Source organism: Rhinatrema bivittatum, chromosome 1, assembly GCF_901001135.1.
Source record: "Rhinatrema bivittatum chromosome 1, aRhiBiv1.1, whole genome shotgun sequence".
Classification (NCBI taxonomy): domain Eukaryota; kingdom Metazoa; phylum Chordata; class Amphibia; order Gymnophiona; family Rhinatrematidae; genus Rhinatrema; species Rhinatrema bivittatum.
Window position 1 is genome coordinate 353,680,100 of NC_042615.1, and position 20,963 is coordinate 353,701,062.

The following is a 20,963-nucleotide window of genomic DNA, read 5'->3' on the forward strand; positions in this document are numbered from 1 at the left end:
CATCAGGGTTCTCGGTGGTCTCGAAGACTCGTGACAAGGCATCCACCTTGAGATTCTTCCCGGCAGGGTGATAGTGCAGGACAAAGTTAAAACAGGTGAAAAGTAACGCCCAACGTGCCTGTCGAGGATTGAGTTGCTGCGCCCGGTGCAGGTACTCAAGGTTTTTATGGTCTGTATAGACCGTAAACTGGTGTTGTGCCCCCTCTAGCCAAGGGTGCCACTCTTCTAAGGCAACCTTTATAGCCAAGAGTTCCTTGTTGCCTATGGCATAGTTCCGCTCTGCCGGAGAGAACTGGCGGGAGAGGAAGGCACACGGATGTAACTTATGACTTTCAGAAGTCTGGCTCAGAATGGTCCCTACGCTTTCTGAGGACGCGTCCACTTCGATGACGGCTGCTGTGGATCTGGATGCTGAAGGCATGATTGTTGAAGAAACGCCTCCTTGAGGTGACGAAAGGCAGTCTCCACTCCCAGAGGCCAGTTCTTGGGATCCGCGCCTTTCCGGGTCAGGGCTATCATCGGGGCAACGATGGACGCATAGTGAGGTATGAATGATCAGTAATAATTAGCAAAACCCAGGAACCGTTGAAGTGCCTTTAATCTGGATGGCTACGGCCATTCCCAAATGGCCTTCAGCTTCTGGGGGTCCATACGGAACCCCTCATTGGAGACGATGTACCCCAGGAAGGGAAGGGACTCCTGCTCAAAAAGGCACTTTGAGTTTCGCATATAGTCTGTGTTCTCGGAGTCGTTGCAATACTTGGACGATGTGCTGACAATGACTGGCCAGAGAGTCCGAGAATATCAAAATGTCATCCAGGTACACTATCACGCACTGATATAAAAGATCACGGAATATCTCGTTCATAGTGTTCTGGAACACTGCCGGAGCATTACAGAGCCTGAACGGCATCACTAAATACTCATAGTGGCCGTCTCGGGTGTTGAAGGCCATCTTCCATTCATCACCCTCCTTGATACGGATCAGGTTGTAAGCCCCTCGGAGATCCAACTTGGAGAAGATCCTCGCACCTTGCAGCCGATCGAAGAGCTCGGAGATGAGGGGCAAGGGGTAACTGTCCTTGACCGTTATAGCATTCAGGCCCCGGTAGTCAATGCAAGGGCAAAAGCTTCCTTCCTACTTTCCAACGAAGAAGAACCCAGCCCCTGCTGGAGACCTTGATTTCCGAATGAAGCCCCTCTCCAGGTTTTCTTTGATGTACTCTGTCATGGCCTGTGTCTCCACAGGCGAGAGGGCATAAGTGTGCCCCCGAGGAGGCTCAGAACCAGGAAGGCGGTTGATGGCGCAATCGTTCGATCAATGAGGAGGAAGTATCTCGGCCTTTTGCTTTGAAAAAACATCCGCGTAAGAGGCATAGGGGGGTCGGCAGGCCCTGAAGACTGGTGGAGGCAATGGAACAGGAGACTGGAGTCACTGATTGGAGGCAATTGCCGTGACAATTTGGCCCCCAGCGAGATAGCTGCAAAGTCTTCCAGTTGAACTGAGGAACGTGCTCCTGAAGCCAGGGAAGGCCCAGGACGAGCGGATGTATGGAATACTCCAACACATAGAATGGCATCTGCTCCCGATGAAGGATCCCAACCCTCAACTGGACGGGAACCGTGGTGTGTGTGTCACACGTTCCGGAAGAGGTTTACTTTGGATCGAGGAGATGACCAAAGGAGCTGGAAGACGAACTTGTAGGACCTGTAAGTGTTCCACCAGGCTCTTCATAATGAAATTGCTGCCGGTGCCAGAGTCCACCGTCAGCAGAAGTTAACGCCACTGGTAGCGTTAGTGGAGGTGCAGGTGAAGTACGGCCCAGGAAGAGACCTCCTTCAGGTCCTAGGCCCGAAGTTTCCCGACCGCGTCGGGCATGTGGCTAATTGATGGCCCGCTGCGCCGCAGTAAAAACAAAGTCCTTTCTTCATTCGCCGCTGGTGCTCCTGTGGGGAAACTCTCCCATGGCCCAATTCCATGGGCTCCTCGGTGGGCGTTTGAAGGGCTCCCGATGCACCTTTGGAAGAAGGCAAGGGCCTCCTTGCTGTCTTAACTTCTGGAAGGCGAAACCGCATGAGACGGTCCACTCGATTGGCCAAATCTATCATGCCGTTAAGGTCGTCCGGGAGTTCCTTGGCTGCTAGTTCGTTCTGAAGGCGTGAGGATAGGTCCTCCAAGAAGATCCCATGGAGGCAATCCTCTCTCCAGTTTAGCTCCGTGGCCAGGGTGCGCAACTCTGTTGCGTATTCAGCCACTGTCCGAGTACCCTGTCGCAACCGGAGTAGTTCTGAGACAGCGGTAGGTTTGCGGACAGGCTCATCAAATATCTGTCAGAAAGTGGACAGAAACTGGTTCAAGTTTCCAAACACCGGGTCTCTTCTCTCCCATAGGTGAAAGGCCCAGATTAAAGGCTTCCCGTCGAGCAGGGACATAATGTAGCTGGTTTTGACCAGGTCACTAGGACATCGAGCAGGCAACAAGGAAAAATGGACCTGGCACTGGCTAAGGAAACCCCGACAAAACTTCGCATCTCCAGCGTATCGAGAGGGCTCCGGGAGTTGCTTGTCCAAGACCGCCCACTGTGGCCTGCACGGGGCCCTGAGGAATAGAATGGCCCACCGGAGCCACAGGCGGGGATGTCAGACTGGGGTTCATGGGCCCTAATGCTTCAATACATTGGTTCAGGCCCTCCACTGCAGAGACAAGGGCATCCAGGGTCTTTTGCTGGTCCATCAGGCGCTGGGCCATTCCCAGAATGGCCTGGTGGGCGGATACCTCCGCCAGGTCCATGGACTTGGCAATTTGTTATGCTCAGGCTTGTGGACCCTTGGGCCGATGGGAGGATGGTGTACCTTAGGAGGAAGATCCGTAGGTTCTCCCGTCGGGTGGCGAGGAAGAACAGAAGATGCAACCAGCTGACGCTCGGCACTGGAGACCGTGGAGGCAGACGGAGAGCCGTGACGTCAAGGAGAATAACGGAGTCTTCGCCAGTGGAAGTCCGCGGTCCCCCCAGGAGGAGCCCATAGGGACCCGGACTGCTGGGACTTAGGTGGACCTTTGAGAGGTCAAGGAGTCGAAGAGTTCGGTGCAAGGGCTAACTGAAGCTTCACTCCTAGGAGCCCGTAGGGACCCGGGCTGCTAGGACTTAGGTGGGCCCTTGGAGACGATGGTCCAGAAGAAGTCAGAGGTCACGTGCCAGAGGGTCGTTGCTTACCAGTCCGAGGTCGTATACCAAGGGATTGCCACTTGCCAGTCCGAAGTCACACACCAGGAATCACCGCTAGCCGATCTGAAGTCACACACCAAGAACACCAAGACAAGACAGGAACCAGGAACAAGGATCCAAAGTGTAGGAAGACTCACCGAAGCAAGCAGACTTAAACAGCGCTACAAGAGACGTTGCCAAGTCGAAGAATGGGCAGAGGAAGCTTCCCTTTATACTTCCTCTATTCTGACCCATTAGAGACAGCTGTGAGTAGTTAAGGGGCCTAGCCCCTTTAAATCTGTGGAGGAGGCACGGCCTCGTGCCTAAAGATGGCGGCGGCCATCTTGGATTTCCTCCGCGGAGGAAAGACTGCAGAACGCTGTGAGGGAGGAGCAGGGACGGCTCCCCACCCGGCGGCCAGACCGGGAACCTGCGCCGGAGCGACGGGCACTGGCACAGGGAAATTGCTAGGAGCTGCCGCAGCGGGTCGCCACTGCGTGTGAGGTAGGGGACCGCGCCCGTGGCCGTCCATGGGCGCAGAACACAATACTACCTATCTAATCACAAATACACTCTAAAGTAGTAACAATAATATTTAACAGCATAAACCCTGATAACTGTTTACTGGGAATGACACCAACACAACCCCAATCGAATGCTGAGATCTCAAAACAAAGGCCTCTTAAAAATCCCTACAGTAAGAGACACTCATTTGACTCAAACAACTACATCTCTCCCTGAAACTACACATTTCCACTGTCAATATGAAATTTCTTTGCAAAGCTCAGACACCATTCCTAAATGCTTCTGGTTTCAGGACCATGCTGCAGTCTTTCATTTTTTTCCTGATAGACTACTGTAACTCCCTATACTCCAGCCTACCACAAGGTTCCCTTAGAGCCTTGCAAATCACCTAAAATTCTGCCACTCGTATACTAACTGGCACAAACACATCACTCTAGCATTATTCAATCTGCACTGGCTTCCTGTTCAGTGATGTTCAATTATCCATAACTTGTTACACCGTCACACTTCTCCGCAGATAAATGCAATACAAAAAACATACACCCAGCCGCTCCCTCTGGTCATCCAGCAACTCTTGGAGATTCCTTCTCAGAAATCTACCAGAGTTGACTCAAAAAGGAAAAAAAAAAAAAAAAAAAAAAAAGTCTTTTCCATCTCTGGCACCCTCTTTGTGGAGCTCACTTGCCTGTGCAGTTATGCACTATTAAAGATTCTAAAGAATTCAAAAAAGGCCTTGAAGACTTACCTTTTTAATATCAAGTTTAAGGATTTAATCCAGGACCAGGCAGCCCAATAAGTTTTATCTAGTGCATTAGGTAAGACATCAGTTTGTAATTGTCCTTCACCAAGATTGGTCTCCTGCTCATTGTTCTGTATAATTTAAGTTTAATTGTTTTAATATTTTATTGTGTGTGTTCAACTGTACCCTGCCCCAAACTTTGGAGGGAGCAGGTTGTAAATAATTTTAAATAAATTATTAAATAACCCAGTACAGTCTTGCAGCAACTTTTGCACAGTTCTGGCAATAAGTAATATCTGTGGAAAAGCATACATGAAACGTATGCCCCAGTCGATCAGGAAAACGTCCTAAGCCAACCTGACTAGAACTGAGCAAAATTTGTCTAGCTTTCTGTTCTGTTCCAATGTAAATAGGTCAATTAATGGTAGACCCCACACGTCAAATACTTTGTCATCTGCCGATTGTCACAGAGACCACTTGTGCGGACAGAACACTGCTGTTGGAGATCCCTGGAAAATAGGTGGCTTGAAGGGCAATCTGACTCTTGGTCACCCACTTCCAAATCTTTAAAGCTTCCTGCCTCCCTGTTTGTTGACATAAAACAGTTATCAGGTTAAATCAAGATGCTCTACTCCTGAAGATGATGCATGAAGGTTGTGAGAATGTATCAGATTGCCCTTAGTTCCAGCAGATTGATCTGAGAAAGAGCTTTTCTTGAGAGACCAAAAAGCCCTGGTTTTGAAAGAATCCTGTGAGGGCACCCCATCTTTTTGTGGAGGAGTCCATCTTTAGGGTTATTTGATGAGGGAAAGTGTAAAGTGGCGCGCCTTCCTGAAGTATGCAGGGGTAATGCACTGCAACTCCCATTTCATAGCCCTGAAAACTTGTACTACAGTTGACAACGGTTGAGTTTGCTGATTCCACTGACAGCACAGATTCCACTGCAGACAACAGATATGAAGGTGAGTTAGAGGGACTGCATGAATGGATGCCCCGATATGATTTAAAACAAGAAACGCTCTAGCTGTCAAGCACTGAGAGGCCAGTAGTTTATAAATGAATGATCTTGTGGTGCTCGCTAGTTCTGATGATAGAAATGCTCAATCCTGCAAGGAGTCTATCCATACTCCAAATCTGATTCTCCTATTAAGCACAAGACTTGACTCCTCGGAGTTCACCAGAAATCCTGTTGTAACTCACTGCCGAACATGGGAGGCTGCACAGTGGTTGGCATCCTATACCTTGTAATCCTGAGTCCACCATGGTTCCAGGCAGCCTGATTGTCTTATTCTGAAACTCTGTCTAAGAGCCCTCACCTACTCAGTAGTTTTACATGCGCAGCACCCAGGATTTCCTGTGGGCGTGCCCGATATCATTGCTACTGTCCTATAAAAGGAAGCTCGGTCCTCTGAGCTGATGCCTGAGCAAGAAGCTTGGTTCTGTGTCTTCCTGTGCATTGCTGTTCTTCTGCTGCCTTTCCTGTGACCTGGTCTGAGCCTTGACTGACTTTTCCTCTGCCTGCCTTGACCTCTGCTTTTTTTTTTTTTTCAAATATGTTTGTTAAGTTTTTCAACAAGAAAAATAGAATACAGTTATCACATAGACCAAGAGGTGGCAAAGAAAACAAATATACAATCTTAACTTTAACAAAGTGGCCCTTACCACTCTCCCACGAATACTCGGAGGAAGAGAACAAAACGAGAACTAATCCCCACAAATTTACAAACGACAAATTCTGTCAGGAGATGATTATAGTCACTATCATCCTGGTAAATTCAAGAGGAGACAGACAACATCATGTTAGAAAACCAAGTTAAACTTGGCCCAATAATGGGGTCACAAAAAAACACTATTGGAAATGCAAGCTGTAGGAGAAAGATATTAAAAACAAATTACCCCAAGTAGTCATCACAGCATTGAAACGTTTACAGGAGCTCACTTTCGCAGAGATACTCAAAAGTGAAGGATTTCACCATTCGTTGAAACAACCATTGACTCTGTTGGGGACCTACAGGACCCACCCAAGTAGAAAGAATAACCTTTTTCCCAACCAATCCCGCTTTTCCTTAAAGAAAAAAAAATACGAGTCTGGCTCTAAAAACCATAGAGATATGCTGGGTCCTGCCGAATAACCATAGATTAGGGTCATCTGGTAGATTAGTTCCCAAGATTTCCCTGCAACTCTGTCTTACTCGGGACCAAAAAGATTGAATGACAATGCAAGACCAGAAACTGTGATAATAGTCGCCTGAACTCATGTCACATTTAGGGGTTGTACATTGCTAACAGGCCGATACAGTAAGGAGCGGTAGGAAGAGCTGCGTTAGTGCCGGGCGCACCCGCGTTTGCCGCACGCACAGTCCGTCTCACCTACCACTCGATACTGTATTTAAATAGCTTGCAAATGCAAGCCGCGTCCATGAAGCGTCCGTGAAGCGTTAGGCCCGCGCAATCCATTTTACTGTATAAAGCGCTGTCATTTCAAATGTCAGGTACCAGGGGGGGATTGCGAGTCCTCTCTCCCCCCCCACCCGAAGGCGCAGGGCGAAAATTAAAACAAAAGTGAATAAATTGTAATAAAAGTAAACTTACTGCATGTGAATTTTCTTTGAACAGTCCTCGCTCTCTCCTCCTCCTCTCGAGGTGCGCACTGCGGCTCCCCTGCCTCCCGGGGGCAGCCGGCGGCGAAAGCGGCTTCCAGCAGCCCCCGCCGAAGGTGAATGTGCGCATATGCTTGCAATTTGGGCGCTCAAGGCGTGACATCACGCCTTGAGCGCCCAAATTGCACGCACAGGCGTACACAGGCGTGCATTCAGTCACCGCTGGCGGGGGCTGCTGGAAGCCACTTTCGCCGCCGGCTGCCCCCGGGAGGCAGGGGAGCCGCAGTGCGCGCCTCGGGAGGAGGGGAGAGAGGACTGTTCAAAGAAAATTCACATGCAGTAAGTTTACTTTTATTACACTTTATTTACTTTTGTTTTAATGACATGTCGAGCCGATTTTCGCCCTGCGCCTTGCTTCAGGAGGGGGAATTTTGACCGGAGCCTGCCTATTGCTGTCACACCACACTAACACCAGGGTAAGGGTCTCGGGGGTCATTTGCCCATGAAATTTCGTCTCTCTGACCTGACGCTCCACACTAACGCAGGGGTAAGGGTAGGCGGTAAGTTAGCAGGTTAAAGTCGCGGCAAAACTGCAGGTTAAAAAGGCGATAGTCGAGGCGCACATTACTGTATGGGAGGGAATAGCTATGCTAATCCGATCGTTTACATCTCATATACATGCTGCAGGCGGAAAGGGTTACCGGTTGATTTAAAGAAACGGTAAGGATGAGTTAAAAGGGATAGTGAATCGCGGGTTGGACTTACGCAGCCAAATTGTGAGTTAGAAGCGGGTTAGAAGCAGGGTAACCGCGGCCGCGCTTTACTGTATCGGCCTGTTAGTTAGGAAAGCTTTGTCAGGAGACCAACAGAAGTGCCATAAAAATGTAAACTGCATTTCCCTGAGAAGGTCGTTCTCAGTCAAAGTTGGGATATCGGCAAAGCAGTCCTTGAATGCTTGGAAGGAGAGTTCAAACTCCAATCATTTCTGCCACTTGTCAAAAATTATGTGCAGTCTCTCTGCATGCTGAATAAGCTGCAATGATTTAACAAAATGTGCCACTAAAGGTTTGCACATTCTGTAGCATCCTAGAGGGTAGAGAGTCTTGAAAGTGGGCTTCAAAGGACTTAGAGTCTTAGTTGCAAGTAAGCACAGAATTCTTTATGCGATAGGGAAAACTGCTCCTGTAGGTCCTGAAAACAAAGTAACACACCATTACATGGTGAAAACAATTGAAATATATAAATGAGACCCTTCTCCCACCATCTGTGGAATACTTGGGGCGAACAATCCATTATTATAAATGCACAAGTGGGAAGTTAACCGGCTCGGGAGCTGAAGATTAGAACAGATGTAACCATGCTCGTCCGCAGGAGTCCACTAAAATGTGAGAATTCAACTCAGGCAGGATCAAGGCCTTCTCCAATTGTGGTAAACTATTCAATGAGGATACTCCGTACCAACTCAGTAAATGTGCTTGGGGAACATAGTATGATGTCCCTAATAGCCAGTCACTTAGATACTGTAACATACAGGCTAAATTATACAATCTGAAATTTGGGCAGCCAAGCCCCCATGTGCCACTGGGTTTAGCAAGGACTTTCAGAGATAACCTAGCTTTTTTTCTATTCCATAGATAATTCTCTGAAAATTTCTAAATAGGTAACACTTGAAGGATGTAGAGCCATCTGGGTAAGATCATCATTTTAAGTAAATGTTTTTTACCCATGAGGGATAAATGGCAAGCCCTGCCCCTTGTTTAAGGATTGAGACATATTATGCAGTAACGGGCATACATACAAGAGAGAGAGCGAGAGAGCTGACGTTGCTTGGTATCTTAATTCCTAAATATTTCATCTCCCATTACCCATTTTAGGGGAAATCGACCTGGCCAACTTTGTTGTACAGTGCAGCACACATCTAGCGTCTCTGATTTGTCCTGATTAATAGTTAGGCCTGCAAACCTATCATAGACTAACTGAAGCTCCAGCAGTGGGCCTAATGAGTTCTTGGAGTTAGTAAGGAAAATGAATACATTGTCAGCAAAGGCCACAACCAGTAATATTTTGTGACATCTAAATTTTCCTTAATAAGGGATCAACAGCAAGAATATATAGCAGTGGCGCGAGCGGACATCCTTATTGCACATGTTGTTGAATCTTAACATCAGCTGTTTATTCCATTGGCTATAAAATTGATAATGGGTTGCGATATAACATAGAAATATAAGAAATTATATCCCCCTGAAAGCCATACCTCTATTGAGGATGGAAAAAAGGTAGGGCCACGAAACCCAATCAAATGCCTTTTCGGAATCAAACCCAATGGCTATAGCGCGTATATTGTATTGTTGACAGGTGGACAAAACTGAGAGTAATTTAATATGTGAATTAGCTGATCTCCCTTTAACGAATCCCACTTGATGCTCTGAAATAAGTTGAGGTAAAAACTCCCAACCTGTCAGCCAGTACTTCTGCCAAAACTTTTAAATCGCGAGTGGGAAGTGAGACAGGCCCTATAAGAAGCTGGGACAAGTCAGTCTCTCTCAGGCTTAGCCAAAACAATAATATGGGCTTTATTGAAATCCAGTGAAAAAGAATTGTTCTGCAGAGCATCACCAGCTATTACAGGCAGTTTATCCACCACTACTCCACCCTCATTGTACCTATTACTGCACTTACCAAGAAAGGGGCGAATGCCAAGGACTGGGCACCCAACATCATTCACACATTTGCCTATCTGAAAGAGACTTTTCTCTCTGACCCAGTGCTTCAAACACCTGATTCCACGCAGCTCTTCTTTATAGAAATTGAAGCCTTTTTGGTGGGCATAGAAGCCGTCCTCTCAGTCAGCTCCCAATGGCAAATTGTTACCCTGCGCCTTTTACTTGAGAAAATTCTCTCCAGCTGAAAGAAATTTTGGCTTAGGTGACCTTGAAATATTAGCCATTAAATTAGACTTGGAAGAGTGGCACCATCTGCTGGAGTGTGCCTTACACACCTTTACCATCTTCACAGACCATAAAAACCTGCTATATCTACAAACGTTCAGAAGACAACTCCTCTACTGGACAGATGGTCTCTGATCTTTGTCAGATTTGACTTTCACTTAAACTTATCATCCAGCTGAAAGAAACATTAAAGTGGATGTCACATCCAAATCATTAGACCTGACAGACCTCTTCAACACCCCTCAGCATCTCATTGACTCAGCCATGCATGTCGCTGTCACCTTCATGACACCATCCAGAATTCCACCATGACACTAGACTGGCCAGCCATCAGGGCACCCATAAAGCCATGGACCTTATCTCTCACAACTACCAGTGGCCCAACGTGGCGAAAGAGGTACATACTTACATCTCTTCCTGTAATAACTGTGCACAAAATAAAAACCCCTGCCAATAACTAGTGGGCTTATTTCATCCCTTGCCAGTGCCCCAGAAACCCTGAACTCGTGTCTATGAAAATTATTAAGGACTTACTTCTCTCTGCAGGGTGCACGTTATCTGGGTAGTCATGCATCTATTTTCCAAGATGGACCATTTTGTCAATCTCAAAGATTTACCCACAGCCCTAGATTTCTCCCACCACTTTTTGCAACATATATTTAAAAACGTTTCTATACCGTTGCTAAGTTAAATACCATCGCAACGGCTTACATGTAGGCACATATTTAATGTAGGTAAAAGTGTACTATAGTACATTCTAACAGGTGCCGTCAAAGGTTTGGTTACAATATATCATTAGACAGTCATTTAGTGAAGTAGTTCATGACCAATTGTACCAAGGTACTTACACCAGTACTTTTATCACACATAATATTATAGTTATGTTTTATTGTGGTGTAGAGTTCATACAGTCTTAAGGACTGTATGTCGGTGCCATTCTGTCTTTTCCTGAAATATTTCTCTCTATTCTCCTGTCTCTTTGTAAAATGCTTGTTTAAAAAGCCTTGTTTTTAAATTTTTCTTAAATGTCTTGAGATTACTTTGTAGCCTGATCTCTGGAGGCATTGTGTTCCAGATTATGGGTGCTGCTAGTGATAGGGCTCTTTCTCTCACTTGGGTCAGTCTTGCTGTTTTAACTGATGGAATGGTTAGGAGTGCTTTATTTGCTGATCGGAGGTTCCTGTATGGAGTGTGTACCCGTAATGCCGTGTTCAACCAGTCTGATTTCTCATCATAAATTAGTTTGTGAATGATACATAGGGTTTTGTATTTAATTCTGTGTTCAATTGGTAGCCAATGTAACTCTGCTAGGGTTTCAGTTATATGGTCTCTCCTTTTTCCAGTTAGTATTCTAGCTGCTGTGTTCTGAAGTATTTGCAGTGGTCTTAATGTTGTATTAGGTAGTCCTAACATAAGGGCATTGCAGTAATCTGTGCTGGAGAAGATTAGTGCCTGTAGTATTGTTCGGAAGTCATTTTGAGTTAGTAGTGGTTTAAGTTTTCTGAGTACCATGAGTTTTGCATAACCTTCCTTTACTTTTAGTGATATGTGTTGTTTCAGATTGATTTCAGGGTCTATTGTTATTCCCGGGTTATGTACTTTTCCTGCTAATTCAATTTTCTGGTTGTCTGAGTATTATTGAGGTTTGACTGATTTCTGAATTTTTTCATTCTAAGTGAAAAAATTCTGTTTTATCAATATTAATTACAAGTTCCATTTGTGTCAGTAGTTTTATAATGCTTAGGTACATGTTTGCTAGGTTTAATGTTTTCTCTAGAGTGTCCTCTATGGGTAGAATTAGTGAATGTCGTCGGCGTAAATGTAGTGTATAATAGGGGTGTGCATTATTTATTATAACTTCTTGTTAGTTAACCCCCCAGTTACTTAATCCAAGTTTATCCTCCTGTTCAATGTAATTGCACTCTGTCGTGCATGTTTAATTGTTACAATGTAAACCGAATTGATATGTAACATTTGCTACATGAATTTCGGTATATAAAAATGTTAAATAAATAAATAAATTGTTCCTTCTTCTAGGGATAGGTTTATGATTTTAGTCAGCGTATGGGTGACTATATTCGCTGATTTTTTTTCAGTTCAGTTGTAGGTATTGTGTCAATTTTGTGTGGGGCGGGGTTTACATTTTTTAGCATATATGTTCCATTTCCATTTCAGATATCTCAGTGAAAGATGTCCATGGGTTGACATCCCTTTTTTGCATTTTAATTTCTTGGTTGGCAGTGTTTGGAAGTTTGTCTCTTAGTTTAGTGATTTTGTCACTAAACTATTCCACCTACATGGACTCCCATAACACATAGTTAGTGACCGTGGGGTTCAGTTCACTTCTAGATTTAGGCAGACCCTCTGCAAACAGTTGGGAGTGAAGCTAGACATTTCCTCTGCTTACCACACTCAGTCCAATGGCCAGACAGAAAGAGTTACCGTATTTTTCGCTCCATAAGACGCACTTTTTTTCCCCCAAAGGTGGGGGGAAAATGTATGTGCGTCTTATGGAGCGAATATAAAAAAAAAACCAAACAAAAATCTAACAAACACCCCCCCCCGACTCCCCCAAGACCTGCCGACTTAATTTCCTACAACCCCCCCCCCCCCCCCCAAGACCTGACAAATTAATTTCCTGCAACCCCCCACCCTCCTGACCCCCCCAAGACCTGCCAAACGTCCCTGGTGGTCCAGCGGGGGTCCGGGAATGATCTCCTGGGCGTGGGCCGTCGGCTGCCAGTAAACAAAATGGCGCCGACGGCCCTATGCCCTCACTATGTCACTGAGACCGATCGCTGCTATTGGTCGGTCTCAGTGACATAGTGAGGGCATAGGGCCGTCGGCGCCATTTTGTTTACTGGCAGCCGACGGCCCTATGCCCTCACTATGTCACTGAGACCGATCGCTGCTATTGGTCGGTCTCAGTGACATAGTGAGGGCATAGGGCCGTCGGCTGCCAGTAAACAAAATGGCGCCGACGGCCCTATGCCCTTACTATGTCACTGAGACCGACCAATAGCAGCGGTCGGTCTCAGTGACATAGTGAGGGCATAGGGCCGTCGGCGCCATTTTGTTTACTGGCAGCCGACGGCTCACGCCCAGGAGATCGTTCCCGGACCGCTCCTGGACCCCCGCTGGACCACCAGGGACGTTTGGCAGGTCTTGGGGGGGTCAGGAGGGTGGGGGGTTGCAGGAAATTAATTCGGCAGGTCTTGGGGGGGTCAGGAGGGTGGGGGATTGCAGGAAATTAATTCGGCAGGTCTTGGGGGGGTCGAGGTTGTTAATTTAAAGGGTTGGGATGGGGGGGGGGGTTTTGGGGGTTCCCACAGAAAGAAAAATTTTCTGATCTGGGGAGTGGACCGAAATGGCCCTCCCCAGACCCGAAAACAAAATGGGGAGAAAAAAAAAAACTATGCACTCCCCTAATTTGCTCCATAAGACGCCCAGACGCAGAGCCGGTTTAGCACAATTTATTTTTTTTTAATTTTCCCCCTCTGAATCCTAAGTGCGTCTTATGGTCAGGTGCGTCTTATGGAGCGAAAAATACGGTAATCATATCTTAGAGAGCTTATGTGTTGGCTAGGCAGAAAGATTGGGTGCCACTAGTTCCAAAGGCAGAATTCTATTACAACTGTACCAGTGAATTTTCTCTGTTTTACATTGTATATGGATGAAAAACTGGAAGATGTGGGTGTGATTGCACTTTGTATATAGAAAAAGGGAGGGTGGTGATTTATTCAATAAGTTATATGTAGTAAAGGATTTTCTCTTAATTAAAATGTTTAAAAAGTTTCACAATGTATTGCTTGCAATTTTTATATTATTCTATGTAGTAGATTTACATTTGATATTAGGAGAAACAGTTGGGAGATTTGGGGGTTTATGTTAGTGGATCACACCAACTCTACCTGCCAAGACCTTGCCTGTTTGACCTTGCTTCTGATTCTGGTGTTTTGGACCCGGCCATCAGCTACTGTGAATCCATCCTCTAGTCGTAACACCTGTAGAAGATGAATTGTCTCGTGCAGGGAGAGCAACACTTCTTCCCAGAGCTTGCTGTGGCTATCCAATTGTCCAGATATGGAAGACCTGAATCTTTTGGAGACGCGGAAGTGCCACCACCACCAAAGCAAGGCATTTGGTAAAGATTCTCGGAGTCAACAACAGGTTGTAGAAAAGGCTTTAGTTTTTTTAATGCAGTCATATTGCACTATATAAAACTAGTGAATGGACATTCAAGCGGTAAGCATTGACCTTTGAAATATTTTCTTTCCAAAATTGTCTAGTAACCTATGGTATTTTCCTGGAGGCGAATTTGAATGAATTCTTGTGTTCTTTACCTTTTTTCAGAGGGGCTTCAATGACTATGGACTGTTGAGGCAACTGGATGACTCCAACCCCGATGATCTTTTTTTTAACTCTATACTTTAGATTTAGCTTCCTAGCTGTAGGAAAGCCAGAAATAGGAATTTCCCACATTCTCATCTGTAACAAGTTCAGAATGTTGTGGACTGGAAGAAGCATTGGTTCTGATGCAGTGTAAAGTATTTGAAGAAGATCAAAGACTTCTGACCTGGAGTCTTTATCTTTGCACACATTGACATCAATTTTTTTTCTCCCACTTTTTCATAAACTTTGAATAGGTAAGGTCTTCTGGAGGTGATGTATAGTCAGGAGGATCCAGACATGGTTCAGAAAGTATTCCTATAAAATCTTCTCCCTGAACCTAAAGGTGTGGGCTCACTAATCCAGGACCCCAATGATGAAGGCAGTGAACTGAGGGAGGAGGGGGTTCTCCCATTGCCCTGGAGGGGAAATGCCCTGCTCTACTGCCACTGATCAATCTGACTCTGTTGCAATTGAGTGAGATGAAAAACCTTGTAGCAAAGGTTATGATGATGTGTACACCCTTATAGATGAAACTAAGACTCTGGTCTGAGGGATCGCCATAGTGATGCTGAAGACAGATTTCTGAACACATAATTTGTAATATCATATATATAGTGTCTCCTGTATGTACTAGTTAAAGATAATGTTTATTATTGTATATAATACTTTTTGGAGTGTATAATTTATATAAGGCTATCCACAGTGTATAAGGTTATACACAGTCCCTTACTGAGTGTATAATTTGCAATGCTACTTATTATGTTCTTCTGTTGTTTTCCATCAGGTACTGTTCCTTTCTCCTCTTCCTGTTTTTCCCTCTCTTCGCTCTCCCCTTCTCTCTTCCTATCTGCTCCCTCTCCCCCCACCCTGGTTTTTTGTAAATTTCTTCCTTCAGTTATATTGTAAACCGGCATGATGTACCCACGAATGTCGATATATAAAAGCTAGCTAATTAATTAATTAATTAATAAAGAGGATGGATAGTTCCTTCTGTCTCTTTAGTCAAAGAGACAAGAAACTTCTCATCACATCTGCTATCTGGTCGAGTGACTTGACGTGTCTCCTCTGACCTGGTGTGGAAAGTGGAATACCCTCTGGAAACAAGAATGCGTTCTTGTTCTTCAATAGGTACTAAGAAGTATACTGGGTCTAAAGTCTCCAATCAGAACTCCTCTGCCAATAATCTTGAAGGGGTGAGAGCTCTTGTAATTGGAGTGGATAGAGGCAACAAACCTCCCTCTGCATCTGATCTAGAGTGACCTGCATATAGCTGTATAGGCAATGGTGCATGACTTCAGTCAGGCTCGTTGCATCAACCATGGCACTGTAGGAGACTTGAAATTTGACGGCATTGAATGTTTTAAAGATCTCAAACAAGACTGCTTTGAGTGCATTGAGAGGCCTTCCTTGAACTGCACTGATGAAGTCCACATTGAGCAGGAATGTTTTGATGATGCATGAATCAGCTGCATTGGCATTGCTTGCCTCGAAGAGACCCTGACGCTGTGTGTTCTTGCGCTACATATGTCTATCCTCTTGTCAATGTTGGTTAAAATATAATATGCTTGCTTTTGAATGCCAAGAAGACAGAAATCATTATCCTTTCATGCTTTCCCATCACAAACATTCCCAATAAAAAAGGTTTTTAAAAGATCAAGGAGAACACAATCTCCTGTACCATCCACAATCTTGGGGTCATTATTAACCTATCTTTGTCTATGCATGAACATATTAAAACTCTCACCCAATATTCATTTTTCAAACTTCGACTTCTATGTCATTTGAAACCACTTTTATACCCTTCTAACTTCCACACAGTGCTCCAATATCTTCTATTCTCGGGGCTTGATTACTCTAACACCTTTTCATTGGTCTCCCAGTATATTTATTTCTTTTAATATGTCACATGCCATTTGCAAATAATTCAAAACACTGCTGCTCGTTTATTAACTAATACTCCTTTGCATGACCATATCACCCCCTATATTGCAATCCCTTCACTGGCTTCCAATCATCAACCGTGTTCAGTATAAACTTGCTACAACAATCCATACTTTGGTTAATATCTTTTCCACGTGGATTACTGCCTCTTTAAAACTGTATATGCCTTCCTGTTCTTTATCAAGAGACTCCTGGGTGTTCCTTCCATCAGAAATGTGTGCATGGATGAGACAAGGGAACAGGCCTTATCTTTAGTTGGCCCCATGTTGTGGAACTCTCACCCCAAGAAGATAAGAGCAACACCTGATGCATCATTTTTTTAGGAAAACCTTAAAGACTTAAAATCCTGATAGCGGATGTCTATGAACACCATTTTTAGTGGCTGTTCCCGACAAACTCTTGTATCTGAATATTTTACCTTGTAAATGTTTGACTGATCTAATATGGATGTTTTATTGTACTCCGCCTTGAACCCTGAAAGGTGGGTAAGAAGTCTTTTAAATAAATAAATAAAATATGCATCAACAGATCATGCTTCAGTGAAACTAGTGCACCATGGAAAAGGTGAGTCATCGATTCATTGAAATGCATCAAGAGAGAGCAGGCCCCATGTTTCGAGCGCACTGACACACCATGCACCAAAGGTGCCAATGCACTCCACTTAGAGGTCATGTGCTTCTTTGGTGCAGGCTCCAATGGCCCCAATACTGTTTCTTCCTTGTCACAGGGTGGTTTGCACTACTCAACCCCCAAGGCTCTGGCCTAGGCCAATGCAGGCAGTTTTCCAGGAGCTCTCGTTCAACTCTTTTCCTGGTGAAGCAGATGACGCTTCATTGCAGGAGGCGGCTCTTCTGCCACTCCAAAAAGATTTATGCACTCCTCAATCCTACCTGCCCTGGAATATTGAGAAAGAAGGAACACTCATTTGCAGACATAGTAGTTTGCCTGGTGTTGGTCTGCAGAAAGGCAAGGATAGCACAGCACATTTCCACCTCAAATGCAGTTTTTGAATCCACTCACGGTAGGTTTCTTTTTGCTGAACATGTTGAGGAGGCAAAATGTCCTGCTGTTTGTTTTGGCTTTTTTTTCCTTTTGTAATGTGGATGCTGCAGAGGCAGCAAGGCAACTGAAAAGTTTGAAACTGAAAAAAAGAATTGAAAATTAAATGATATAGTTTTAAAGATTTTAGAGAAAATTATCTGTAGAGACGGCATACACATCTGTGCTTGTGCTCAGATAAAAAAAATGACTGGGGAAGCTCACAAGGCAATGCCCACACAGAATTTCTGCACACATTCAGAAGAGCTAAAAGCTCTACTAGGTAGGAGAAACGAGTCTGTTCAGTGCTATTGGTTGACCTCACCCACACTGTGACTAATTTGGCCTGTTTATCAACAGAAAAGCAAAGGAAATGTTTCTTTATAGAAAGGATGCTAGATGAACTGAAAAACTTCTGATGGAGGTGGTGAAGGCAACAACAGTACCCAAACTCCAAGAATGCTTTAAACAAGAAAGGGTACAGCAGGTGATCTGTAATATTACAGCAGGAGGGGAGAATGGGCCCACTGGATAGGTCTTGAAACAAGAATAAAAGATCAAATAAAGACTGCATGTTGGAAAAGCATCAAGAATGCATGTCAGCCATTCAAACAATGTGTGGTTAAAATTCCCCGTCTTATTTTATAAAATGCGACTTTTTGAATTGTAAAGACTTTTTTTTTTTTTACCTCTTGACAGTTTGCAATATTGCCAGCACTTTTTGTCTGACTGCTCAGGGACACAGTGCAACTGCATATGAGTTGCTAATCATACAATTCCAATTTTCTGAGCCACCCAAGAACACCATGCATAGTAAGAGTAATGATGGCAGATAAACATAAGAAACATAAGAAAATGCCATACTGGGTCAGACCAAGGGTCCATCAAGCCCAGCATCCTGTTTCCAACAGTGGCCAATCCAGGCCATAAGAACCTGGCAAGTACCCAAAAACTAAGTCTATTCCATGTAACCATTGCTAATGGCAGTGGCTATTCTCTAAGTGAACTTAATAGCAGGTAATGGACTTCTCCTCCAAGAACTTATCCAATCCTTTTTTAAACACAGCTATACTAACTGCACGAACCACATTCTCTGGCAACAAATTCCAGAGTTTAATTGTGCGTTGAGTAATAAAGACCAAATGGTCCATATAGTCTGCCCAGCAATTAGCTTATAGTAGTAACTACAGTTCTGGGCAGGTTACCACAATGCATTCTGTTAAGGGTAGTATTTTACTAAAGCCACAGGCAATGTGTGCTGTGTGAAAATGATATCTGGGTCTGGGATAGTAAGGTGATGCGATATCAAGGAAAAGCAGTGTGAGACAGAAATGTTTGACAAGTATCCTGGAAGTTGTGTTTTCCCTCACTATGATTATTGCAAAGGCATTTATTTTACAACAGAATAGCTGAATTAAAATGCCTTCTGCAAAACATGCTCGATTCATGATCTGCCAGAGTCAAAAGAAAAGTTGTTGAAGAGAAAACAAAACAAAATCTCTGTGCTGTATAACAAAACTACAGGTTAATATGTTAATTTATAAGTAAATGCTCTATATTACTTGCTGTACAAGTGATTTTTTTAACTACAATGTATCTGATACTGTTACATTGAATTAAAAAATTACGGTACTTATTATTAGTTCAGCATATAAATGCTGTGTGCAAACTGCCAGTTATTGATATTAGGCCCCAATGTAATAAGATGTGCTCAGGCTGTGTACACAACTTTATGCCCAATTTAACAAAGAGCTTAGCAGACAAAAAATGTGTGAACAAATTAGTACTCTTCCATACAAATTCCCTGTTAATGAAGGCATTTGCTATTACTTCCCAGTGCAGAAAGGGTCGTAAGCTTATAGTTTCTTAACAGTGGAAACGAGTAAAGTGCCTGAGGTTAATGTTAGTCTATGGGGTTGAATTTGGGAGTTCATGCTGCAGGACAAGTATTTGGGATTTGTACACAAATTATGTTTTATGCACAGGGTACATGATTTATGCAAAAATAGTTTCACGGGCAAAAAACATTTGGTCTGCTCAAGTTTTATGGACACAACTTCTATGCACACAAGTCGTATTCTGCATACAAAGTACACATATGCATAAACATGTTTTGCACACAAATCATTTTATGCATACTAAGCACATCGTTGGCACTTTTTTCTTTTTTCCATGTTTCAAACTCCTCATGCGTTAGCCTACTACACTGGAAGGTTTTTTTTGGGTTTTTTTTTTTAGCATACGAGTAAAGAAAATGTACGCTTAACTTCAGCGCACATTTTTTTACTCACGTCTTATGACAGCAGGGCCACAATGATTGCAACATATTATTAACTGCCTTCTGCACCTCTGGGCATTCAGGTGACACGCTACACGGAGAAGAAAATAACCGCTGGTTTCAGCCTCTTAGCACTTCTCAGAAAATATACACACTCGCTCCAGACGCCCTCACCTTCACAAAAGTAATGGCCGTGGTAGTCCCCTCGATATCTAACAAGAAAACTGCGACCTCGGGTGGCACCGCGCACTCCTCCAGCCCCCAAGACAGACGCACGCCAGCCTCCTCTACCTCTACCTCTACCGCCGCCGCCGCCGCCGCCGCCGTAACCCCTCTCGAGAGCTCCGCCCCTCCCGCTAAAAGAGGAGAGGGAGGAGTCGCCGCAGGTCTCCTATTCGGATTGGCTGACGGTAGAAGCTTTGTGGCGTCCTGGCGCGCCGGGCTCGCTCCCGTGGAACGCCGAGGGCGCGCGAGGATGGCTCTGCGAGCCTCGGGCTGCCTGGGCGTTATTGTAGCAGGAAGGGCTGATGATCGTTTTGAAACACACGTAGAAAGGGGGGGGGGGTGAATTATTTCCGGCCGGTAGCCAGTGTGAGCATAGTAGTGACTACTGTGGCTCTCAGTCCTGTTCGCTAAAGGCTAAATTGCCGCAGCCCCTAAACTAAAACTCACCTAAGCATTGTTCTTACCCGAGCCTACCAAGTCCGTGGGGTTGCGGGATCGGGGGGGGTGTAAGTCGCCCGCGTGCCGCTCTAGTTGCTCTGTTGTCGTTTTCCCGCTCCTAGGTTACATTCCGCTAAAATAAGGCGAGCATTCTATAGAAACGAGGTAGAAATCTTCTTACGATGGTAGCTGAACCCCCCCCCCCCGGCCCAGTTTTTCAGAGCTGGGCCCCCCAAACTTTGAAAGAGTTATTGGTGTAAATGGTGTGGTTCTTCTGTATTATCACTGCACTTCGCTGAAGCAAATGTGGCTCCCACTAATAAATCAATTGCGGTACAATCACAGCACCAAAAAAATGAGACACTAATGGAGAAGGATGTGGGCAGGTGCGGTGAAAAGCCTCAGAGGGAGAGGGGGAAGGGTGCAACGAGAAGGCAAATGGAGGAGAGAATGAGTGAGGAGCAATGTCAAGAATTTTTGTGTGTATGTGGAAATGGGGTGGTGGAGGCATGGAACATTCTGGCAAGGTGGACAGGGATAGCTGAATCAGTACCTGTCTTTAAGAGAGTATAAGAGAAGCACATTGGCTCCTTACTTGCTAAAAGCAGTTCATATGAAATGTTTGTTAGAAGT

General features: G+C 44.8%; 1 protein-coding gene across 1 annotated transcript in view; it reads right to left on the bottom strand.

The window, feature by feature from the left end:
- ENOPH1 (enolase-phosphatase 1) overlaps window positions 1–19,978 on the bottom strand; it is a 63,896-nt gene extending 43,918 nt beyond the window's left edge. Inside the window, exons 1-2 of the mRNA XM_029600049.1 lie at window positions 19,842–19,978; window positions 17,372–17,492 (exon numbers count right to left, since the gene is read on the bottom strand). Of these exons, the coding sequence (XP_029455909.1) occupies window positions 17,372–17,395 (24 nt within the window). The 5' untranslated portion in view covers window positions 17,396–17,492; window positions 19,842–19,978. The remainder of the gene's footprint in view (window positions 1–17,371; window positions 17,493–19,841) is intronic.
- Window positions 19,979–20,963: the final 985 nt, after the last annotated feature.